The 21,612-nt window shown below is 38.2% G+C and overlaps 1 protein-coding gene across 8 annotated transcripts in view; it reads right to left on the bottom strand.

The window, feature by feature from the left end:
* The window catches only part of KIAA0895 (KIAA0895 ortholog), a 68,827-nt gene that overhangs the window by 4,547 nt on the left and 42,668 nt on the right, over nucleotides 1-21,612 (bottom strand). For 4 of the 8 annotated variants that reach the window (XM_032305274.1, XM_032305278.1, XM_032305276.1 and 1 more), the window contains 4 exons: nucleotides 7,975-8,118; nucleotides 7,285-7,417; nucleotides 6,464-6,769; nucleotides 3,168-3,265 (listed from right to left, as the gene is read on the bottom strand). In XM_032305274.1, coding sequence (XP_032161165.1) covers nucleotides 3,168-3,265; nucleotides 6,464-6,769; nucleotides 7,285-7,417; nucleotides 7,975-8,118 — 681 coding nt within the window. Of the gene's footprint in view, nucleotides 1-3,167; nucleotides 3,266-6,463; nucleotides 6,770-7,284; nucleotides 7,418-7,974; nucleotides 8,119-10,103; nucleotides 10,703-21,612 lie in introns of those variants that run through there. The other 4 variants (XM_032305275.1, XM_032305277.1, XM_032305281.1 and 1 more) reach the window with 3 other exon arrangements.

The raw sequence follows: 21,612 nt of genomic DNA, 5'->3' as shown, positions 1-21,612 counted from the left end.
GGTTCTTGTTTATTAAGATGGCTTTGCTATTTGACATTATTTGTGGTTCCATATGAATTTTAGGATTATTTATTCTAGTTCTGTGAAAAATGCTTCTGGTATTTGGATTGGGATTGCACTGAATCTGCAGATTGCTTTGAGTAGTATGAACATAATTAATTCTTCCAATCCAAGAGCACAGTGTATCTTCCTACTTGTTAGTGTCATTTTCAATTTCCTTCATTAATGTCTTCTAGTTTTCAGAATATAGGTCTTTCATCTCCTTGGTTAATTTACTTCTAGGTATTTTATGCTTTTAGTACAGTAAGTGGAACTGTTTTCTTAATTTCTCTTTCTGCTTTGTTGTTATTGTATAGAAATGCAATAGACTCCTATATATTTTGTATCCTGTAACTTTACTGAATTCATTTATTCTAATAGTCTTTTGGTGGAGTTCTTAGGGTTTTTTTTTTTTTTTAAATATATAGTATCAGGTCATTTGTAAATACTGATGGTTTTACTTCTTACTAATGTGGGTGCCTTTTATTTCTTTTTCCTGTCTGGCTGCTGCAGCTTTTAGGACTTTTAGGACTATGTTGAATAAAAATGGTAAGAATGGACATCTTTGTCTTATTCCTGATCTTAGGGGTTTTGAAAAGCTTTCAGTTTTTTCATTGCTGGCTGTTGGGTTTTAATTTATGGCCTTTATTAGGTTGAGGTATGTTCCCTCTAAGACTACTTTGTCAAGGGTTTTTATCATGAATGGATGTTGTATTCTGTCAAATGTTTTTTCTTCATCTATTGAAATGATACGGTTTTTATTCTCTTATTGATGTGATATATCATGACAGATTTGCAAATACTGAACCACCCTTGCATCTTAGGAATAACCCCACCTACTCATGGTCAGTGATCCTTTTAGTGTATTACTGAATTCAGTTTGAGTATTATTTTATTTAGGATTTCTATATCTATGTTCATCAGAAATACTAACTTTTTTTTTTTTTTTTTTGGTAGAGACTCTGTCTGGTTTTAGTTTTAGTATCAGGCTAATGTTGGCCTTGCAGAATGAATTTGGGAATTTTCCTTCTTCTATTTTTTTGGAAGAGTTTGAGAATTATATTTACTCTTCTTTAATTATTTGGTAGAATTCATCCATGAAGCCATATGGTCCTAGCTGTTGGGCGTTTTGTTTTTTGGGAAATTCATTTATTACTGATTCAGTTTCATTACTAGTAAGTAATCTATTCAAATTCTCTAATTCTGGGGTGCCTGGGTGGCTCAGTGGGTTAAATCCTCTGCCTTTAGCTCAGGTCATGATCTCAGGGTCCTGGGATTGAGCCCTGCATCGCTCGCTGCTCAGCAGGGAGCTTGCTTCCTCCTCTCTCTCTACTGCCTTTCTGCCTACTTGGGATCTCTGTCAAATAAATAAAATCTTTAAAAAGATTCTCTACTTCTAGAAAGCAGCTGAGGGATCTCGGGGTTCAGGGACCTTCCCTTGTTTGTAAGCTCCACCATCCCTACACTACCTCGTGAATCCTAGGCCATGGCAAGCAGGGGCCATTTTGTGCTGTGTGTGTGTGTGTGTGAATTAAAGACTGAGTTCCAACAGAAAAAAAAAAAAAAAAGATTCTCTACTTCTTTCTGATTCCATTTTAGAGGATTGCATGTTTCTACTTTCTATTTCTGTAGTACCAGTTATTTCCCCACTTTCACTTCCAGTTTGAGTCCTCTCTTCTTAATCAGTCTGGTGGCTAAAGGTTTATCAATTGTTTTTCTTTAGCAAAACCAGATCCTGGTTTCATTGATCTTTTAGTCTCTAGTTCATTAATTTCCACTCAAATTTTACTTTGTTCTTTTCTAGCTCCTTTAGGTGTATGGTTAGGTTGTTTGAGATTCTGTGACTTGATGTTGGCCTATATCACTATAGACATCCTTCTTAGAACTGCTTTTGCTGTGTCCCAAAAGTTTTGGACCATTTTGATTTGTATACCCACTGTTTAGTAGCAGTAATTCTTTCAACCATCCTGAGTTTGTTTTTTTTTTTTTAAGATTTTATTTATTTGACAGAGAGATCACAAGAAGGCAGGAAGACAGGCAGAGAGAGGGGGAAGCAGGCTCTCCACAGAGCAGAGAGCCCAATGCGGGGCTCGATCCCAGGACTCTGGGATCATGACCTGAGCTGAAGGCAGAGGCTTTAACCCACTGAACCACCCAGGTGCTCTAACCATCCTGAGTTTATTATTATAGGAAAGAATGAGTAAACATAATAGATAAAATACTGCAGTTGGTAAACATAATTTTCATTTGAAGAGAAGGGAGACACACATATGGAATGGGAAAAAAGGTGTAAAAAACTTGCGTGTGTGATGTGAATTAGAACACCCTATGATTTAAAACAAATACATGATTTGCTCACTGGAAAGACACAGAAGCATCAACATTCCAGAAGTAATAAGCACACCTAGTACTTGTTTTCTAAATACCATTTTCACTAAAAGGAATCCAGCCTTCCTTGGAGAAATAATCTTGTCTGAGATTTGAATAAGATGGACCCAGAATATTTTACTTTGCCAGAAAACAGGGTGGCATGTTTTTAAAAACACAGGAGCAGCCACTAGAAGGGATGAATAAAAAAGAACTTAAGTCCATAATAATACTGTTTAAAGGGGGAGTGAAATGTAATAATTTGAAGATCTCTATTTTGCGACACTACTGTAGTTAACTGATATGGGCAAAGATCATCAATGGATGTTAAAACCATTCCTTGAAAGGTTGTTAAAGAACAGTACATTGTTAGGTATTACCCCACAGATTACTTAATATAAAAAAGAAAGGTGAAAAAAAAAAAAAAAAAAAAGAAAGGTGGGGCGCCTGGGTGCTCAGTGGATTAAGTCTCTGCCTTCGGCTCAGGTCCTGGGATCGAGCCCCACATAGGGCTCTCTGCTCAGCAGGAGCCTGTTTCCCCTTCTCTCTCTCTGCCTGCCTCTCTGCCTACTTGTGATTTCTGTCTGTCAAATAAATAAATAAAATCTTTTAAAAAAAAAAAAAGGTACCTTTTATGAGGGAGAGATCTGGCAGTAACTAACAGTAACCACTGGAATCTGAATCTTATTTAATCCTTAAACCAAGCCTAAGGGAATGATGACCTGGTGTGTTCTAGACTACCTGCCACTGGTCTCACTCACCTTGCCCAGGGCAGTCAGTAGATGAAAGTCAATGGTCTCTCTGTACCGGAGAATTTGCAGGATCCCATCCAAGTATACCTGGTCTTTACTAAAGCAGCCTAGAGGAAGACAAGAGCTTTTATTTTCTAATATTTAAAAAAAATTACTAAATAATTGCTACTAACACATTCCCTTTACTGTAGGTATCAGTCCTGAATAAAAATGGTATGGTAAATTAGAATTACCTATCTTCATAATATAAAATGCAAGGTCTTAGGTAGGACCAGGATAATGTGCAGACTGGTAGCTTCCCTTTATGAATTTCTTTTCCCCAGATTCCCATTCCCCATAGTTAAAACACTGTTAAAAAATTTTTTCTAATTATAAAGAAACACTGATCATTTAGGACTCTTCATAACCTGAACTCCCATGTGTAAGGAGTCACTTGGGGCAGCAGGGAGGATGGCGATAGCTCAGTAAGTCTCACGGGGGCAATGTGAAGATGGGAGTTCAGAAACTCAGTTTTTAAAAATACCACCCCTCACCCCATTAAAAACAGATATTGATACTCTTCTTCCATATGAAAACAAGAATTAGAATGAGATTTAAAAATAGAAGAAAATAGGGGCGGCTGGGTGGCTCGGTGGGTTAAGCTTCTGCTTTTGGCTTAGGTCATGATCACGGGGTCCTGGATTGAGTCCCGCATCGGGCTCTCTGCTTGGCAGGGAGCCTGCTTCCCCCCCCCTCTGTCAAATAAATAAAATCTTTTAAAAAAAATAAAAATAGAAGAAAATATGAAGACAGAAAAAGGAAGAGCTCATGAAATCTGAACTAGTTGAAGTGTTCCACTTACAAAGAAAACTTTTCTCCCATCATGACATAAATTGTGTTAATTTTATAAAATTCTGCTTTAGTAAATGGACTAAAATTGTATTAAGAAATTAATTTTTTCAGTATGCTAATAGCATGGGAATTATGGAAAAAAGGTGGAACATTTTTTCAACGAGGTTCAGATGTCATGAGTTGTTTGCTCCTACTTTTCAGGAGGAATAAAACTGTCCTTATCAGTAAAGACTTACAGGTAGAGAACATGGTATTTGGAATTGGCTTTAAAATACTATAGGAAAGGGGCGCCTGGGTGGCTCAATGGGTTAAAGCCTCTGCCTTTGGCTCAGGTCATGATCCCAGAGTCCTGGGATTGAGCCCTGCATTGCACTCTCTGCTCAGTGAGGAGCCTGCTTTTCCCTCTCTCTCTCTGCCTACTTGTGATCTCTGCTTATCAAGTAATAAATCTTAAAAAAAATACTATAGCAAAATAGGAACTTAGAAGAATAGATGATTTGGGGAAATCCAAATATTATGTATTAGTTAAGATTGTTGAATGTATGCTCACTTTCTTAAGTGTGATAATGATATTGTATTAGAAGAATGTATTCTTAGGAGATGCATGCTCAGGGCTTCAGAAATAAAAGAGCAAGTGTACAGTGTACTTTTAAAAAGTCACAGAACATTATTAAGTAAGTGAAAGACAACCCACAGAATAGAGAAAATATTTGTAAATCATAAGAGCTTCGTAACTAGAATATACAAAGAACACCTACAACTCAATAATAAAAAGACAAATAACCCAATTAAAAATGGACAAAGGGTCTATTTAGACCCCTTCTCTACATAAAATATGCAATGAATGCACATGAAAAGATGCTCAACATGATTAGTCATCAGGGAAACCCAAATCAAAACCCCAATGACAAAGGACTCACAGGGAAGATGGTTGAGAAAGGATCCTAAGCTCACCTTGTTCCAGGTAGACCTAGTTATGAATACCCATGTCAGTGTAAATACCCAACAGAAAACAACCAGCAGATTGGCAGAACAGACTCTCCACAGCTAAATGTAGAGAAGAGGTCACACTGAAAAGGGTGGACAGGGCAGAGGTGTGGTCAGAAACCAAACTGACCCAGAAGACTATCCTCAGGAGAGGACACCGTAAGGATGGGGAAGGGTGAGAGGAATACTGCAAGCAAAGAGAAAGGAGAGGAGCAGACCCTATAACACCTACCCCAAACATAAGGGACCCACAGTGCAGAAACAAATCCCTATAACGTTTGGCTTTGAAAGGCAGAGGGACTTATCTTCATGAGTTCTTATAGTTAGTGGGGCTTAATACGAAGAACTTTAAAAATCACCAAGCTTAGATTTGGGGGAGCCAGGGAGCAAGAGGAAATCGAATCCTTGCCCTTAAAGAGACAGCATAACAAACAGCCCCACTGAGATACAGCATAGCAGCAACTTTAGGTAGGGTATATGAGAAGGAGATTTATGTTTACTAATCTCAGAATATGTGCTGGAGGAGCAGGGATCTTCAGGAGACTCCTCTAAGAACAAAAGAGCTGACAGGTGCCATTCTTCTCCCTGCCCCAGCCTAGATACATAGAAACGGGAAAGAACAAGCATACTCTCCACCTAGCTTGTCAACAGCATACCCTGCTCTCTTAGCCTACCCTTGCAGGAGTTCTCCAAAGCAGCTGCAGGTCTCCTCACACAGACCCTTCACACAGCTTCCAAACAGCACACCCTAACCCTGCAATCTCCTGTGGATCCACCCCCTCCAACCTGGCCTCCACAGGAGTTTTCCCAGACAGCTGTAGATCCTCTCTAGCAGACCACTGTGGATCTTGCTGGCCCCGCATGCCCAGCCCCTAATACACAGCACTACAGAAGCTCTTCTTCATAAGGCCACTCTTCTAAAGAGCAGGAGACAGATGCAGCTGAATTTCCTAACACAGATAGAGTCAGAAAAAACTGGGAAGACAGAGGATATGTCCCAAATAAAAGAACCAGACAAACTTAGAGCCAGAGAGCTCAACAAAACTGTTTACGCAGTATGCCTGACAGAGAATTTAATGGTCAAAGAGAACATTAGACAGTGGTGATAGCTGCACAACTCCATGAATATTCTAAAAACCACTGAGCTATATATTTTAATGGGCAAACTGTAGGTCAAGTGAAGTAGAGCTGTTTTTAAAATGAGAGCAAGAAAAAGAACTGGCAAAATGTTAATAATTGGTGAATCTAGAAGATGGGTAATATGAGTGTTAATTCTATCATTTCCATATTTGTATAGGCTTGAAATTTTTCAAAATGATAACTGAATAAAGAATGCTAACAAAATATGGTTTGGGAAGACTAGCATTGACCTCAAGTAACAACGGTTTAATTTTTCACTAGTGAGTGATTTCTCTGGTGGATGAGGATGTAATTGAAATCAACAGACAACTGACCATAAGGCAAACACACAATCAAGGGACACCCACCTGGTTGAGAAGTATCAGTCCATCCCCTCTTGGCTCGTACACAATAATCCCATCTTGTATTGGGGTCCTTGACAAACTTTCCAATATCTTTGAAGAGTTCGCAAAAAGACATTTGGCTGGCTCGATAAACAGTGTAGTAGAGGAGGGCCGCCCTCCATAAAAAGGGGTCTTTTCTAAAAAGGACGCTGTGAATACTTGCCAGTCCTTCCTCTGTGGGATTGTTTGGCTTTAGCTCATGTTTTTTACGACCAGTCCAACTGTTCCATGGCTGCTGAAGGTTGTTAATACCTCGAAAATAATGTGTGCCTATGGAGAAGAAAAGGCATGTGAAAAACGAGAAATGACATTTTAATTCTTTTCCACAAAAGATTCTACCAACAGTTCTAAAACCAAATTGATGTGTACCTATGAATCAAAACAAAGTGGAAAATGACCTGACCCTAAAGCTTTTTGAAGGAGGTACTCTTGCCTTCAGAAGGACTGCATGTATCATTCAAAGAAGTGTGACTTTTGTACAATTTATTTTCTTAAAGGGAAGAATCAGAGACTTGATATCTGAAAGGAATCCAGCATTCAGTTCCATTTCACTTGGTTTCAGAAACACAGGCGAACTGAAATCCAGGAGTTAATCCAAGCTCAATACAGCTACATGGTACTGAAAAAATCTAATCTGAACTGAGACATTAATATCTTAGCTCAAATGAAAACTAACAATTTCATTACCTTTCGCCAAATACTGCGAAGAAAAAAACCATTATAAAAAGGTTTCTTTGCAGCTGATGTCTGATATTATAAGTGAACAAATGAAGGGCTACCCCTACCTATTTCATGCCTCAGCATTCCCTCCAGCCAGTGCTCACGTGCTGTGGAAACATTAATGGTCAGTGTTGGGCACCCATTTACCACTGTCATTGAAGCTCGGGAAAGCAGATCTTCAGTGAGATGAACTACAATCTAAGAAGAGGACACAAATACATTTATATAAAACAAAATGTAGAGGCTGGGGAGAGGAAGGTTTCACAGGAAACAAGAGACCCATAAACCAGTACATTTTTATTTCCAATTTGAATCTCCCGATACTAAGATGATGATAATTACTTCTGACCCTTCCACTTCTAAGCATGGGCAACTCAAGAGCCTTTCCTGGAATGAAGAAAAGTAGAGGGCTATACTGAGGAAGCAGTGCCCTGTTGTGCTCTCAAATACAGACCCCCCCCGACCCCGGCCCCAGTTAAAATGATGCAAAGGATGGTACACAAGCCAGAGACCACTTCACTGCTTGGTCATTCTGAACGGGCTGCTAATAAGAGGAGGCCACTGAGGCAAATTGCTTCATTATAATTTTCATTAAAAAATTCCCATAATCCCATAGGCTATACAGAAAGGGTAGTATAAGTAAAGAAAAACATAATGAAGTTGAACACAACAATTCAATATAGTGAGATCTCTGGGTGACTAATTTAATGAGCAGTAAAATGCCAACAGCATCTCGTGTCACTCCCGATTCATACCTCACCCAGGCAGCCTTCTTTCATCATGTACTTCCGAACATGACTCCAGATTCGAGTTTTAGATAGCAGGCTGCCACCAGTGGCCTGCTCAAATTTTTCATAACTTCCATATTTCTGTAAAGTCAGTTCCATAATATTGATGGACTGTAAAAAACAAACAAACAGGGATAATGAAAATAAATAATCTCTTATTACTTGGAGATGAGTAATAAGCCAGTTATATTCTTAGGGATCATGACCTGTGCTGTGTTTATTGACTTCCAAATGAAACTGCAAGGGAGGTACCATATCTAATTCTAAACAGCTTTCACTCATTGTCACAAATTTTTACAAACATCTCTACTTACAAATCCTCTTTCTCTTCACAGCCTAAGAGTTAAAGGTACTAGTGTTGTCATTTGACAGGCTGAGAAGGCAAGGCAGAGGGGCTCCTTGGCTTCTCTAAGACCATCTGGTGGTCTGGCAGGAGAACTCAGAATGGAAGGTATGTCTCCAGATTAATCACTAAATTACAACTGCCATTTAGATAAAGAGAAAAATAGCCCAAGTTTTAAGAACACTCAAAAGAAATAGCCATTCTTCTCTGATAATCTTATAAATCTAAAGTTTTCCAGGGCTCGTCTTTCAAATAAAACAGTCTCAACATTACTAAAAACACTTTTATCTTTCATTCAGGGCAGGGTACTACCTACTACTCCTTCTTTATAAATTTTTACATCAAAAGAATATGAAAGTTGAGATCTAAATACAAATATACAAAAAGGAAGACTTAAAAAAGCTAGAGATCACTAGTATCTTGGGAAAGCCACAAGGAAGGAAAACATAAGGAAAATGATCTTTAAAAAATCTTTTGGGAAAGAAGCTAGAAAATCCATTTTATGATGTGTAGTTTTTGGACTACTGTCAGACAAGAAAAGATTTTCCAAACAAGAAGCTTTAGAGTCAGACTAACTTCTTGTGTCGATGTCCCAGTTCTGTCCCTGCTCTGGCTCTGTGACCACAGGCAAGTCATTTAACTTTTTACCAAGCCTTTCATTTTTAAATGGAGTAACAATAATAATGTCTACTTCATGGTTTTGTTCAAAAAATTTAGTCAATCTTTGTAAAGCACAGCGTCTGGGGCCTAATAAGTCATCAGTACCTGTCAGTTATTACTACATCATTGTTGTCATCGGTACATTCATTCTTTCTAAATGCCACCACTGTAGATAGTATGCCCAACACAAAAACTAGAAAAACTCACACGCTACAATTCAACATCTATTTTCCTGTTGGAAAAATATGTATTACTAATAAACAAGGCATGTGTCATAAAGTTATAACAAGAAATGGCTTCAACAAGCTTTGACTGGCTTTTGTTCCCAAAACTGTTATCAAAAAGGCAACAATTCAAAGTGTGGTCCAAAGGCTTGCAGCATTGGCTTCATATCTGAGCTGGTTTCAAATGCAGAATTTTACCCCCACCACACCTACTGAATCAGAACAAAATCCCCAGGTGATTGATGTGCATGGTAAAAAGGAGGATCTTGGAGAATTGGAATACAGCACAAAAACCCCAGATGCTAATTATTTATATGACAACTATTGTAATTAAAAGAATAAAAGCTCACAATTAAAAACCCACTTTAGCAGATTAGCAAAGCTTTTTGAATATACCAGTCTAATGATGACTAGTCATCAATGTATCAGAGTGAGAAGAATATGAGAAATCTGGCCCTAATTCCAGGAAAGACAGAAGTGGTACATTCTATATTGGACTATTATTTAGACCTAAAAAAGGTTAAGGAAATATATTATAACCTGGAATTACAGGTTTTTAAGTATTTACTTAATTTCAGATAAAAATAGCTTTTCTAGCTTATGCTTACTCACAAGAAAAAATGTTATTTGGTTACTATGTAGTCCCCCCTTATCTGCAGAGGATATGTTCTAAGAGCTCAGTGGACGCCTGAAATTGCACTGAGTACCAAACCCTATGTGCACTATGTTTTTCCTATACAAACACACCTATGATAAAGTTTAATTTATAAACCAGGCATAGTAAGAAGCTAACAGTAATAATAACAAAATAGAACATTTATACCACTATACTATAATATGAATGCGGTCTCTCTCTCAAAATATCTTACCGAACTATACTCACTCTTCTTGTGATGATGTGAGATGGTAAAATGCCTATGTGATAAGATGAAGGGAGGTGAATGACACAGGCAGCATTAGGCTACCACTGACCTTCTGACAGCATGTCAGAAAGAGGATCATCTGCTTCCAGACCAAGGCTGATCTTAGGTAACTGAAACCGCAGATAAGGGGAACTACAGTGTTTATTATGTAAGTTATAAGCAGTTTACAGGATTAATAAAAATTAAATACAGGTGTCCCCTGGTAGTATTAGTAGAAGGCTAGTAAGTATTCATATCCATAATAAGTATTCATTCATATTCATAATGGGAAACAAATCTGATAGGGAATTTATACTGAGAAAGAACCCTATACATGTTAGGATGAAACATGCTTGGCAGTTTAACAACATTTAGGCAAACTTTATATCCAGGTACTAAATATTGGATCAAAGAATGAATAAAAATAGTGGGTTTTTTGGGGGGGTTGATTTTTCCTACAAAATGATATACAACAGAACACCACATCCTTCATTTCATCTTGCTTACTGGCATCACAATAGCAACACTACCTGGGAGCTATACTGATGTTCCCCAAAGGTTAGGTTAATATGATGTCATGTGCAATACTTTTCTTTAAAGAGCCTATTTTCAGGGCACCTGGGTGGCTCAGATGGTTAAGTGTCCAGCTTCAGCTCAGGTCATGATCCTGGGGTTCTGGGATCAAGTACCGTGAGAGGCTCCCAGGGAGCCTGCTTCTCACTAGCCTTCTGTCCCTTGCCCCCTTGTTCCTAAAAAATAAATCAAAAATCTTAAAAAAAAAAATAAAATAAAATGCCTATCTTCTTGTCATCTCTGTTGATTGCTTCATCAGTTTTTCAACTGGTCCAACCTAGACAGATTTGTCAGTGAGCATATAGATCTCCAGTATCCTTCACTGACCTCCAGAAATAACTTCCCAATCTTATCTGCATTGGAATAGCCCCCGGCACAGAGAAAGAAACAGTGGCTAAATTGGGTGGATAAATTCAAGCTTCCCGGGAGAAGTCAGAAATGCTGAGTGGTCACTTCATCAGTGAATATTTTTATGTTACCATTTCTGCTTATCTATGCAGCCTCAACTGCAGGCTACAAAAATTTTATGAGTATGATCTCAGCTTTGGAAAAAGGAAGGGGCAATAAGCAATTTACGAAGACACAAGGAAACCTGCAAGAATATTCCCAAAGGCTGCTGTTCCTGTTTGGGATGGAGTGATGGACTGCATTGAGGTTTATTATCTGTACTTTTCAGAAGTTTTAAAATGCTTTACAGTATGAATATATTAATGTTATGATCAAGGGGAAAAAGCCATTTTCCTGTTTTACTGAAGTATGACTGACAAAAATATATATGTAGGTCACACCATGTGATGTGTTTTTTAAAGGGGTACAATGTAAATATTTAATATCTGTACATACTATGAAATGATTGCCATAATCAAGTTAATTTGACACAGCTATCACCTCTTGTAATTACCATTTTTTTGTGTATGGTAAAAGCATCTAAAAGTTTAGCAAATTTCAAGTATACAATATAGTATTATTAACTTTAATCATCATACTGTACATTAGTTCCCCAGGACTTACTCAGTTTTTAACTGAAAGTTTGTACCCTTTGATCCACATCTCCTCGTCCCCCCCTACCAAAAGTTTGTTTTTGTTTTTAAGAAAAAAGAAGGGAGAAGATCATCCCTTCTCCCTTGAGTTCAGAGACTCCCTATCAATACAACTTGGAGAATCATGCTTTCACAGGCCTCATCCACATGGCTATTTTAAGAGGGAATAAATTTCAAGTAAAATCTCTCTACTACATTAACATTATCATTAAAGTTAATCAAAAAACATTTCCTGATATTACATGGTGGGGAATTAAAACAAGAAGTGGCTTAATTATTATTCTCCAATCATTGCTTTCAATTTGCCATCCAGAATTTCACCTTCCTATCCCTGAATATCAGTTTCTTCAGCTTTCCAATAATTTTCAAGTATTCAAAAAAAGTCCATTTCAAGCAAACTTAATCCAATTTAAAATGTCAATCTCATCTAATTTACAGTTCTTTCCCCTCTCCCAAGACAGGTCTGCCCTGAGGCCTAAAGAACCTTCACTGAGAAAGAAAGGTATAATAGTGACGTGATTCCTTCTCATCCCTCTGCAGTTATCTAGGCCTCTCTTTCTCTTCAGTATACTGAGGGCTGGGAGAAGGAAAGAATAATTCCTATGCAACTGGTTCAGCTGTGTCCCCCTTCCTTGACTTAAATGCTGGTGCAAGCCTATCCTAGTCAGCACCTCCACTGCATGGCTCACTGCATACCCATACACTGCATACTGTATACCCATTTTATTAAATATATACAGTCAGTGAAAATTATGCTGACAAAAAGGAAATGCTGATAGTTTTTAATGACATGAGAAGATACAAATATGTAAACAAAAGTATACTAACGTCAGTTATGAACACCATTAGGCATGGGACAAGAAACACTAAATGTGAATAGTGATTATCTGTGGATGATAGAATCATGGGATTTTATTCTCTTCTCGATACTTTTTTTTTTTTTTTAAGAGGGGTAGAGAGGAGGGGGAGGACAGAAGAAGAGGGAAAGAGTGAATCAATCAGGCTCCACACCTTTCTCCCACTTGCCAGTTAGTTGTTGATATATTTTCTCTGGAGTATTTGTATTAAAAAAAAAAAAGAAAACGTGGGGAAAAGAAAAACTGAAAATTCAAAAAGATATTTTTCTGTCGTAATTTTTAGGCAGTGCAGATTGCTGCTAGGAAGAGTTGGTATGGCTTGCATTCTTGAGGCCTAATCTTGGAGCAAGCAGCCACTTCGCTCAGCCATGAGGAGATCTAGCCCTGATTTATCCATAGACATCAAATATATTCTCTACTTCCCTCCAAGTAAGAACAGCAAATATACACAGTAAACAATCAGACATTACATAATTTCATTGATCAGTTTTAAAACTTCTGGAACCAAAACAGTTTAATATACACACATGCTTTTATCCAGATCTCAGTCCCCTAATCTGCAGAAATCTGACTTTGTACTTTTCCTTTATGTTCACTCTTAATACCTGGCCAACTCTTCCATTGCCATGTTAGAAAGTGACACACAGAAAGGCCCAGAGGAGTCCTGATGACTGTCCTTCTGAGAAGATAATGTGGCAGTTGACTTAATTTTTGGACAATACATAAGGTACCTGGCACTGCTTTATGGTTGATCCTTACTGTGGCGCCAAAAAAGGGAGCACTTGCCTGGATCGTGGTTGATATATTCAGCTATACAACCCATCAACCACCTCTCACCAAAATGACTAGGAGGAGGGAGACCCAAAAGAGGAAAAATTCAGAGACGGTGCCCTCTGAGACAGAATTATTGGATATGGACATAAACAGTATGTTGGAAAGGAATTCAGGGTAACAATCACCCGGGCAATGGCTAGGTTGGAGAAGACCATTAGTGACAACATAGAATCTCTAAGGGCAGAAGTAAGAGCTGATCTGGCAGTACTAAAAAATGCTATCAACGAGATCCAATCTAATCTGAATACTCTTACAGCTAGGGTAACCGAGGCAGAAGATAGAATTAGTGATCTAGAAAACAAACCAATAGTAAAGAAGGATCAGGAGGAGGCCTGGAACAAAACAGCTTAGAAGCCATGAAAACAGCATCAGGGAAATAAATGATGCCATGAAACATTCCAATGTCAGAATTATTGGGATTCTTGAGTGGGGTGGAGACAGAGAGAAGACTAGAAGATATAGCTGTAAAAATTCTGTATGAAAATTTCCCTAATCTGGGGAACAGAACAAGTGTTCATGTCCTAGAGGCAGAAAGGACCCCCCCTCAAAGATCAGCGAGTCTAGTAAGACATCCAGACATTTAATTGTGAAATTCACAAATCATAATTTCAGACAAAAGATCTTAAGGGCAACTAGGGGGAAGAGATTCCTTAAATACAGAGGAAGGACCATCAGAATAATGTCAGACCTGTCCAGAGAAACCTGGCAAGCTGGAAAGGGTTGGCAAGACATATTCAGGGCACTAAATGAGAAGAACATGCTGCCAAAAATACTTTATCCAGCAAGGCTGACATTCAGAATGGATGGAGAGATAAAGAGCTTCCAAGACCAGCAAGGCTTAAAAGATGATGTGATCACCAACCTGGCACTACAAGAAATATTAATGGGGGTTCTATAAAAGAAGAAAGAACCCAAGAGTGACAGAGAGAAGAAATTTACAGAGACAATCTATAGGAAAAGGGACTTCACAGGCAACATGATGTCGATAAAAACTTATCTTTCAATAATCACTTTCAACGTGAACAGCCTAAATGCTCACATAAAACGGCACAGGATTGCAGGTTAGATAAAATGACAGGACCCGTCCATATGCTGTCTACAAGAGACACATTTGGAACCTAAAGATACATGCAGACTGAAAGTGAAGGGATGGAGAACCATTTTTCATGCCAGTGGATCTCAAAAGAAAGCTGGAGTGGCAATTCTCATATCAGATACATTAGATTTTAAGCTAAAGACTAGTCAGAAATACAGAAGGACACTACATCATTCTTAAAGGGTCTATCCATCAAGAAGATCTAACAATTGTAAATGTTTATGCTTCCCCAATAGGGGAGCAGCCAACTACATAAGCCAACTATTAATCAAAATAGTCATATTGATATGAATACATTAATTGTAGGGGATCTTAACACACCACTCTCAGTAATAGACCACCCAAGCAGAAAATCAATAAACAAGGGCTTTGAATGACACATTGGACCAGATGGACCTCATAGATATATACAGAACATTCCATCCTAAAACAACAGAATACTTATTCTTCTCAAGTGCACATGGAACTCTCTTCAGAATAGACCACATACTGGGTGACAAATCAGGGCTTAACTGATACCAAAAGACTGAGATTATTCCTTGCATATTCTCAGACCAAAATGCTTTGAAACTGGAGCTCAACCACAAGAAAATGTTTGGAAGGAATTCAAACACTTGGAAGCTAAAGACCATCCCCTGCTCAAGAATTTTTAGATCAATCAGGAAATCAAAAAGTACTTAAACAATTCATGGAAACCAATGAGAATGAAGACACATCGGTCCAAAACCTATGGGATATAGCAAAGGCAATCCTAAGGGGGAAATACATAGCCAGCCAAGCCTCACTCAAGAAAATTGAATAAACCAACTTTCTTTACACCTTAAAGAACTGGAAAATCAACAACAAATTAAGCCAACCCCACATACAAGAAGGGAAATAATCAAGATTAAAGCAGAGATCAATGAGTTAGAAACTAGAGATACAGCAGAACACAGCATCGAAACAAGAAGCTGGTTCTTCGGGGCGCCTGGCTGGCTCAGTGGGTTAAAGCCTCTGCCTTCGGCTCAGGTCTTGATCCCAACGTTCTGGGATTGAGCCCCGCATGGGGCTCTCTGCTCAGTGGGGAGCCTGCTTCCTCCTCTCTTTCTCTCTCTGCCTGCTTGTGATCTCTGTCAAATAAATAAATAAAATCTTAAAAAAAAAAAAGGAAGCTGGTTCTTTGAAAGAATCAATAAGATTGATAACTACTGGCCAAACTAATCCAAAAGAAAAGAGAGAGAACCCAAATTAATAAAATTATAGATGAAAGGGGAGAGATCATGACTAACACCAAGGAAATAGAAGTAATCATCAGAAATTATTATCAACAGTTATATGCCAATAAGTTAAGCAACCCAGGAGAAATGGAGGAATTCCTGGAAACCTATAAACTTCCAACACTGAAACAGGAACAAACTGAAAACCTGAATAGACCAATATCTAGTAATGAGATTAAAGCAGTGATCAAAAACCTCCCAAAAAATAAGAGCCCAGGACATGACAGATTCCTTGGGAAATTCTGCCAAACATTCAAAGAAATAATACCTATTCTCCTGAAGCTGTTTCAAAAAATAGAAACAGAGGAAAACTTCCAGACTCTTTCTATGAAGACAGCATTACCTCGATCCCCAAACCAGGCAAAGGTTCCATTAAAAAGGAGAATTTCAGATCAATATCCCTGATGAATATGGATGCTAATGTTCTCAACAAGATCTTAGCTAATAGGATCCAACAGTGCATTAAAAACATTACCCACCATGACCAGATGGGACTTATGCATGGGATGCAAGGTGGTTCAACATTCACAAATCAATCAATGTCATAGAACAAATCAATAAGAGAAGAGAGAAGAACCACATGGTCCTCTCAACTGATGCAGAAAAAGCATTTGACAAAATAACAGCATCTGTTCCTGATTAATACTCTTCAAAGTAAGGGGATAGAGGGAACATTCCTCAACTTCATAAAATCTATCTATGAAAAACCCAGAGTGAATATCATTCTCAATGGGGAAAAGCTGATAGCCTTCCCTTTGAGATCAGAAAAATGACAAGGATGCCTACTCTTGCCACTGTTGTTCAACATATACTAGAAGCCCTAGCAACAGCAATCAGACGACAAAAAGAAAAGGTATTCAAATTGGCAAAGAAGAAGTCAAACTCTCTCTCTTTGCAGACATGATACTTCATATGGAAAACCCAAGTCTCTACCCCTAAACTACTAGAACTCATACAGCAATTCAGTAATGTGGCGATGCAAAATCAATGCACAGAGATCAGTTGCTTTCTTATACACTAACAATGAAAATATAGAAAGGGAAATTAGAAAATCAATTCCATTTACTATAATACCAAGAACCGTAAGATACTTTGGAATAAACCTAACTAAGGAGGTAATGGATCAATTTCATGAAAGAAATTGAAGAAGGCACAAAAAAAAAAAAAGAAAAATCATTCCATGCTCATGGATCAGAAGAATAAACACTGTTAAAATGTGTATACTACCCAGAGCAATCTATACTTTCAATAAATGCATCCTGATCAAAATTCCACTGGCATTTTTCAAAGTGCTTGAACAATCAATCCAAAAATTTTTAAGGAACCAGAAAAGACCCTAAATTGCTAAGGAAATGCTGAAAAAGAAAAAACAAAGTTGGGGGCATCACATTGCCTGATTTAAGCTTTACTACAAAGCTGCGATCACCAAGACAGCACAAAAACAGACACATAGAGAGGGGAAGCAAGATGGCAGAGGAGTAAAAGACTGAAACAACATTAGGTCCCATGAGTTCAGATAGATAGTTATCAAACCATTCTGAAGACCTACAAACTCAAAAGGAGATAGAGGAGAAGAGGAGCAGCAATTCTAGGAACAGAAAATCGACCACTTTCTGGAAGGCAGGACATGCAGAAAAGTGAATCCAAATAGTCGGGAAGATAGACTGCAGGGAGAGGGGCTGGCTCCAGGCAAGCGGTGGAGCAGCTGAGCACAAAATCAAAACTTTCAGAAGTCTGCTCCACTGAGGGATGTCATTCCAGAGGCTAAGTGGTGGTGGAACTCTTGTGGGGACAGTGTGGGACCCATGGGGTCACAGAAAGCCTGGGGGTGTCTGAGTGTGGCAGAGCTGACAGGTATAGGAGCAGGGAAGCTGGCTACAGAGATGGATCTGAGCAGTGGGCTCTCAGCTCAAGGTTACCTTAAACCATGATCCAAGGCAGAGTCGGGTCACGGCTCTTTGAGCAGGGACCCCATAAGTGGCAGATCTGGAGGATCTGCACAGGGGCGTGTGGCAGGAATCTGCTGGATTGGGAGACTCCAAAGGGGGCCAGGTGCCAAAGATAGAAATGCTCCATCATCAGCCAGGTGAGCACAGAGTGCAGCCGGGGAGATGGGAGGAATTGACTGCTTTTTTCTGAGGGTGCACTGAGGAGTGTGGCCCTGAGCTCTTGGTTCCTCCAATGGGAAGAGTGGGAGGCCGCCATCTTCACTCCATCCTCCAAAGCTGTATGGAAAGCGTTTAGGGAAAAAAAGCTACCGAGAGCAACCCCAGGCAGATTACTTAGCTTGCCCCCTGGCAAGGGCAGTGCAATTCCACCTTGGGCAAAGACATTTGAGAATCACTGCAACGTGCCCCTCCCCCAGAAGATCAGCAAGAACGTCCAGCCAAGACCAAGTTCACCAATCAATGAGTACTGCAGAACTTCTGAGCTAGAGGAAAGCAACACCGAATTCATAGCTTTTCTCCCATGATGCTTTAGTCTTGCAAAGTTAAAGTTTTTTAATTTTATTTCTTTCTTATTCTATCCTTGTTAACTTTTCCTCTTTCCTCTTTTAACATTTTTAACTATTTTAACTTATCACTTTTAAAAAGATTTTTTAAATTTTCATTGTTATAGTCATATTTTATCCCTTCATTGTATTTAACATTTTTTATATACATACAGGGTTTTTTCCTTTAAAATTTTGATAGAATTTCTTCTAGTAGATCAAATTATACCCTAAATCTAGCTCCAGCCTGATCACATTCTCCTCTTTTTATTCCTTTTTCCAACCAACTTGTCAATCCCTTTTTAGAATTGTTTTAAATTTTCATCTTTACAATCATATTCCATCCCTTCATCGTGTTTACCCTTATGTTTGCATATATATAAGTTTTTCTTTCTTCAAACTTTTGGGAGGTAGTTTCTTCTAAGAGACCAGATTACACCCAAACTCAAATGGGTCGCTCTTTTTTATCCACTGGTCTAAAAAACATATATATACATATATATATATTTTTTAAATTTTAAATTTTAATTTATTATTTATTTTTACACCCCCCCCAATATTCTCCCCCCGTTTTGGGTTTCTTTCGATTTGGTTAGCATATATTTTTCTGGGGTCTTTGCCACACTTTAGTATTTTACCCTCTCGTTCATATATTCTTATCTGGATAAAATGACAAAGTGGAAAAACTCATCACAAAATAAAGAACAGGAAGCAGTACCAAAGTCTAGGGACCTAATCAATATGGACATTGGTAATATGTTAGAACTAGAGTTCAGAATGATGATTATCAAGGTGCTAGCTGGGCTTGAAAAGGGCATAGAAGAAATGAGAGAATCCCTTTCTGGAGAAATAAAATCCCTTTCTGGAGAAATAAAAGAACTAAAATCTAACCAAGTTGAAATCTATTAATTTCAACCAAGTTTGAAAGCTATTAATGCAGTGCAATAAAAAATGGAGGCTCTTACTGCTAGGATAAATGAGGCAGAAGAAAGAATTAGTGATATAGAACACCAAATGACAGAGAATAAAGAAACTGAGCAAAAGAGAGACAAACTACTGCTGGATCACGAGGGGAGAATTCGAGAGCTAAGTGATACCATAAGATGAAACAATATTAGAATAATGGGATCCCAAAAGAAGGAGAGAGAGAGAGAGAGGAGGGGCAGAAGATATATTGGAGAAAATTATAGTAGAGAACTTCCCTAATATGGCAATGGGAACAAGCATCAAAATCCAGGAGGCACAGAGAACCCCCCTCAAAATCAATTAAAAATAGGTTCACACCCATCATCTAACAGTAAAATTTACAAGTCTTAGTGACAAAGAGAAAATCCTGAAAGCAGCTCAAAACAAGAAGTCTGTAACATATAACAGTAGAAATATTAGATTGGCACCAGACTCATCCACAGAGACCTGGCAGGTCAGAAAGAACTGGCATGATATATTCAGAGCACTAAATGAGAAAAATATGCAGCCAAGAATACTATATCCAGCTAGGCTATCATTGAAAATAGGAGATAAAAAGCTTCCAGGACAAACAAAAATTAAAAGAATTTGCAAACACCAAACCAGGCCTATGGGAAATATTGAAAGGGGTCCTCTAAGCAAAGAGAGAGCCTAAAAGTAGTAGGCCAGAAAGGAACAGAGACAATATACAGTAACAGTCACCTTACAGGCATTACAATGGCACTAAATTCATATCTTTCAATAGTTACCCTGAATGTAAATGGGCTAAATGTCCTAATCAAAAGACACAGGCTATCAGAATGGATAAAAATCCAAAACCTATCAATATACTGTCTGCAAGAAACTCATTTTAGACCCAAAGACACCTCCAAATTTAAAGTGAGGGAGTGCAAAACAATTTATCATGCTAATGGACATCAAAAGAAAGGTGGGGTGGCAGTCCTTATAGCAGATAAATTAGATTTTAAGCCAAAGACTATGATAAGAGATGAGGAAGGACACTATATTATACTCAAAGGGTCTGTCCAACAAGAAGATCTAAAAATGTTAAATATCTATGTCCCTAACATGGGAACAGCCAACTATATAAACCAACTAATAAGAAAATCAGAGAAACACGTAAAAACAAAAAAACAATAATACAATAATAGTAGGGGACATTAACATTCCCCTCACTGAAATGGACAGATCATCCAAGCAAAAGACCAGCAAGGAAATAAAGGCCTTAAATGACACACTGGACCAGATGGACATCACAGATATATTCAGAACATTCCATCCCAAAGCAACAGAATACACATTCTTCTCTAGTGTATGTGGAACCTTCTCCAGAATAGATCATATCCTAGTTACAAATCCTGGTCTCAACTGGTACCAAAAGATTGGGACCTTTCCCTGCATATTTTCAGGCCACAATGCTCTGAAGCTAGAACTCAATCACAAAAGGAAAGTTGGAAAGAACTCAAATACATAGAGGCTAATGAGCATCCTACTAAAGAATGAATGGGTCAACCAGGAAATTAAAGAAGAATTTAAAAAATTCATGGAAACAAAAATTAATGAAAACACAACTGTTCAAAATCTTTGGGACACAGTAAAGGCGGTCCTGAGAGGAAAGTATATAGCTATACAAGCCTTTCTCCAGAAACAAGAAATATTTCAAGTATACAACCTAACCCTATACCTAAAGGAGCTGAAGAAAGAAGAGTAAAGAAAGCCTAAACCCAGCAGGGGAAGAGAAATAATAAAGATCAGAGCAGAAATCAATAAAATAGAAACCGAAAGAACAGTAGAACAAATTAAGGAAACTAGGAGCTGGCTCTTTGAAAGAATTAATAAGACTGATAAACCCCTGGCCAGACTTATCAAAAAGAAAAAAGGACCCAAATAAATCAAATCATGAATGATAAAGGAGAGATCACAACAAACACCAAAGAAATACAAACAATTATAAGAACAAATAATGAGCAACTATATGCCAGCAAATTTGACAATCTGGAAGAAATGGTTGCATTCCTAGAGACATATAAATATAAACTACCACAACTGAACCAGGAAGAAATAAAAAACCTGAACAGACCCATAACCAGTAAGGAGATTGAAGCAGTCATCAAAAATCTCCCAGAAAACAAGAGCCCAGTGCCAGATGGCTTCCCAGGGGAATTCAACCAAACATTTAAAGAAGAATACCTATTCTCCTGAAATTGTTCCCAAAAAACAGAAATGGAAGGAAAACTTCCAAACTCATTTTATAAGGCCAGCATTACCTTGCTTCCGAAACCAGACAAAGACCCCACCAAAAAGGAGAGTTACAGACCAATATCCTTGATGAACACAGATGGGAAAATTCTCACCAAAATACT

This window comes from Mustela erminea, chromosome 11 (genome assembly GCF_009829155.1).
Source record: "Mustela erminea isolate mMusErm1 chromosome 11, mMusErm1.Pri, whole genome shotgun sequence".
Classification (NCBI taxonomy): Eukaryota; Metazoa; Chordata; class Mammalia; order Carnivora; family Mustelidae; genus Mustela; species Mustela erminea.
Note: the sequence above shows the minus strand (reverse complement) of the source record. Positions and strands in the feature narration are given on the sequence as shown.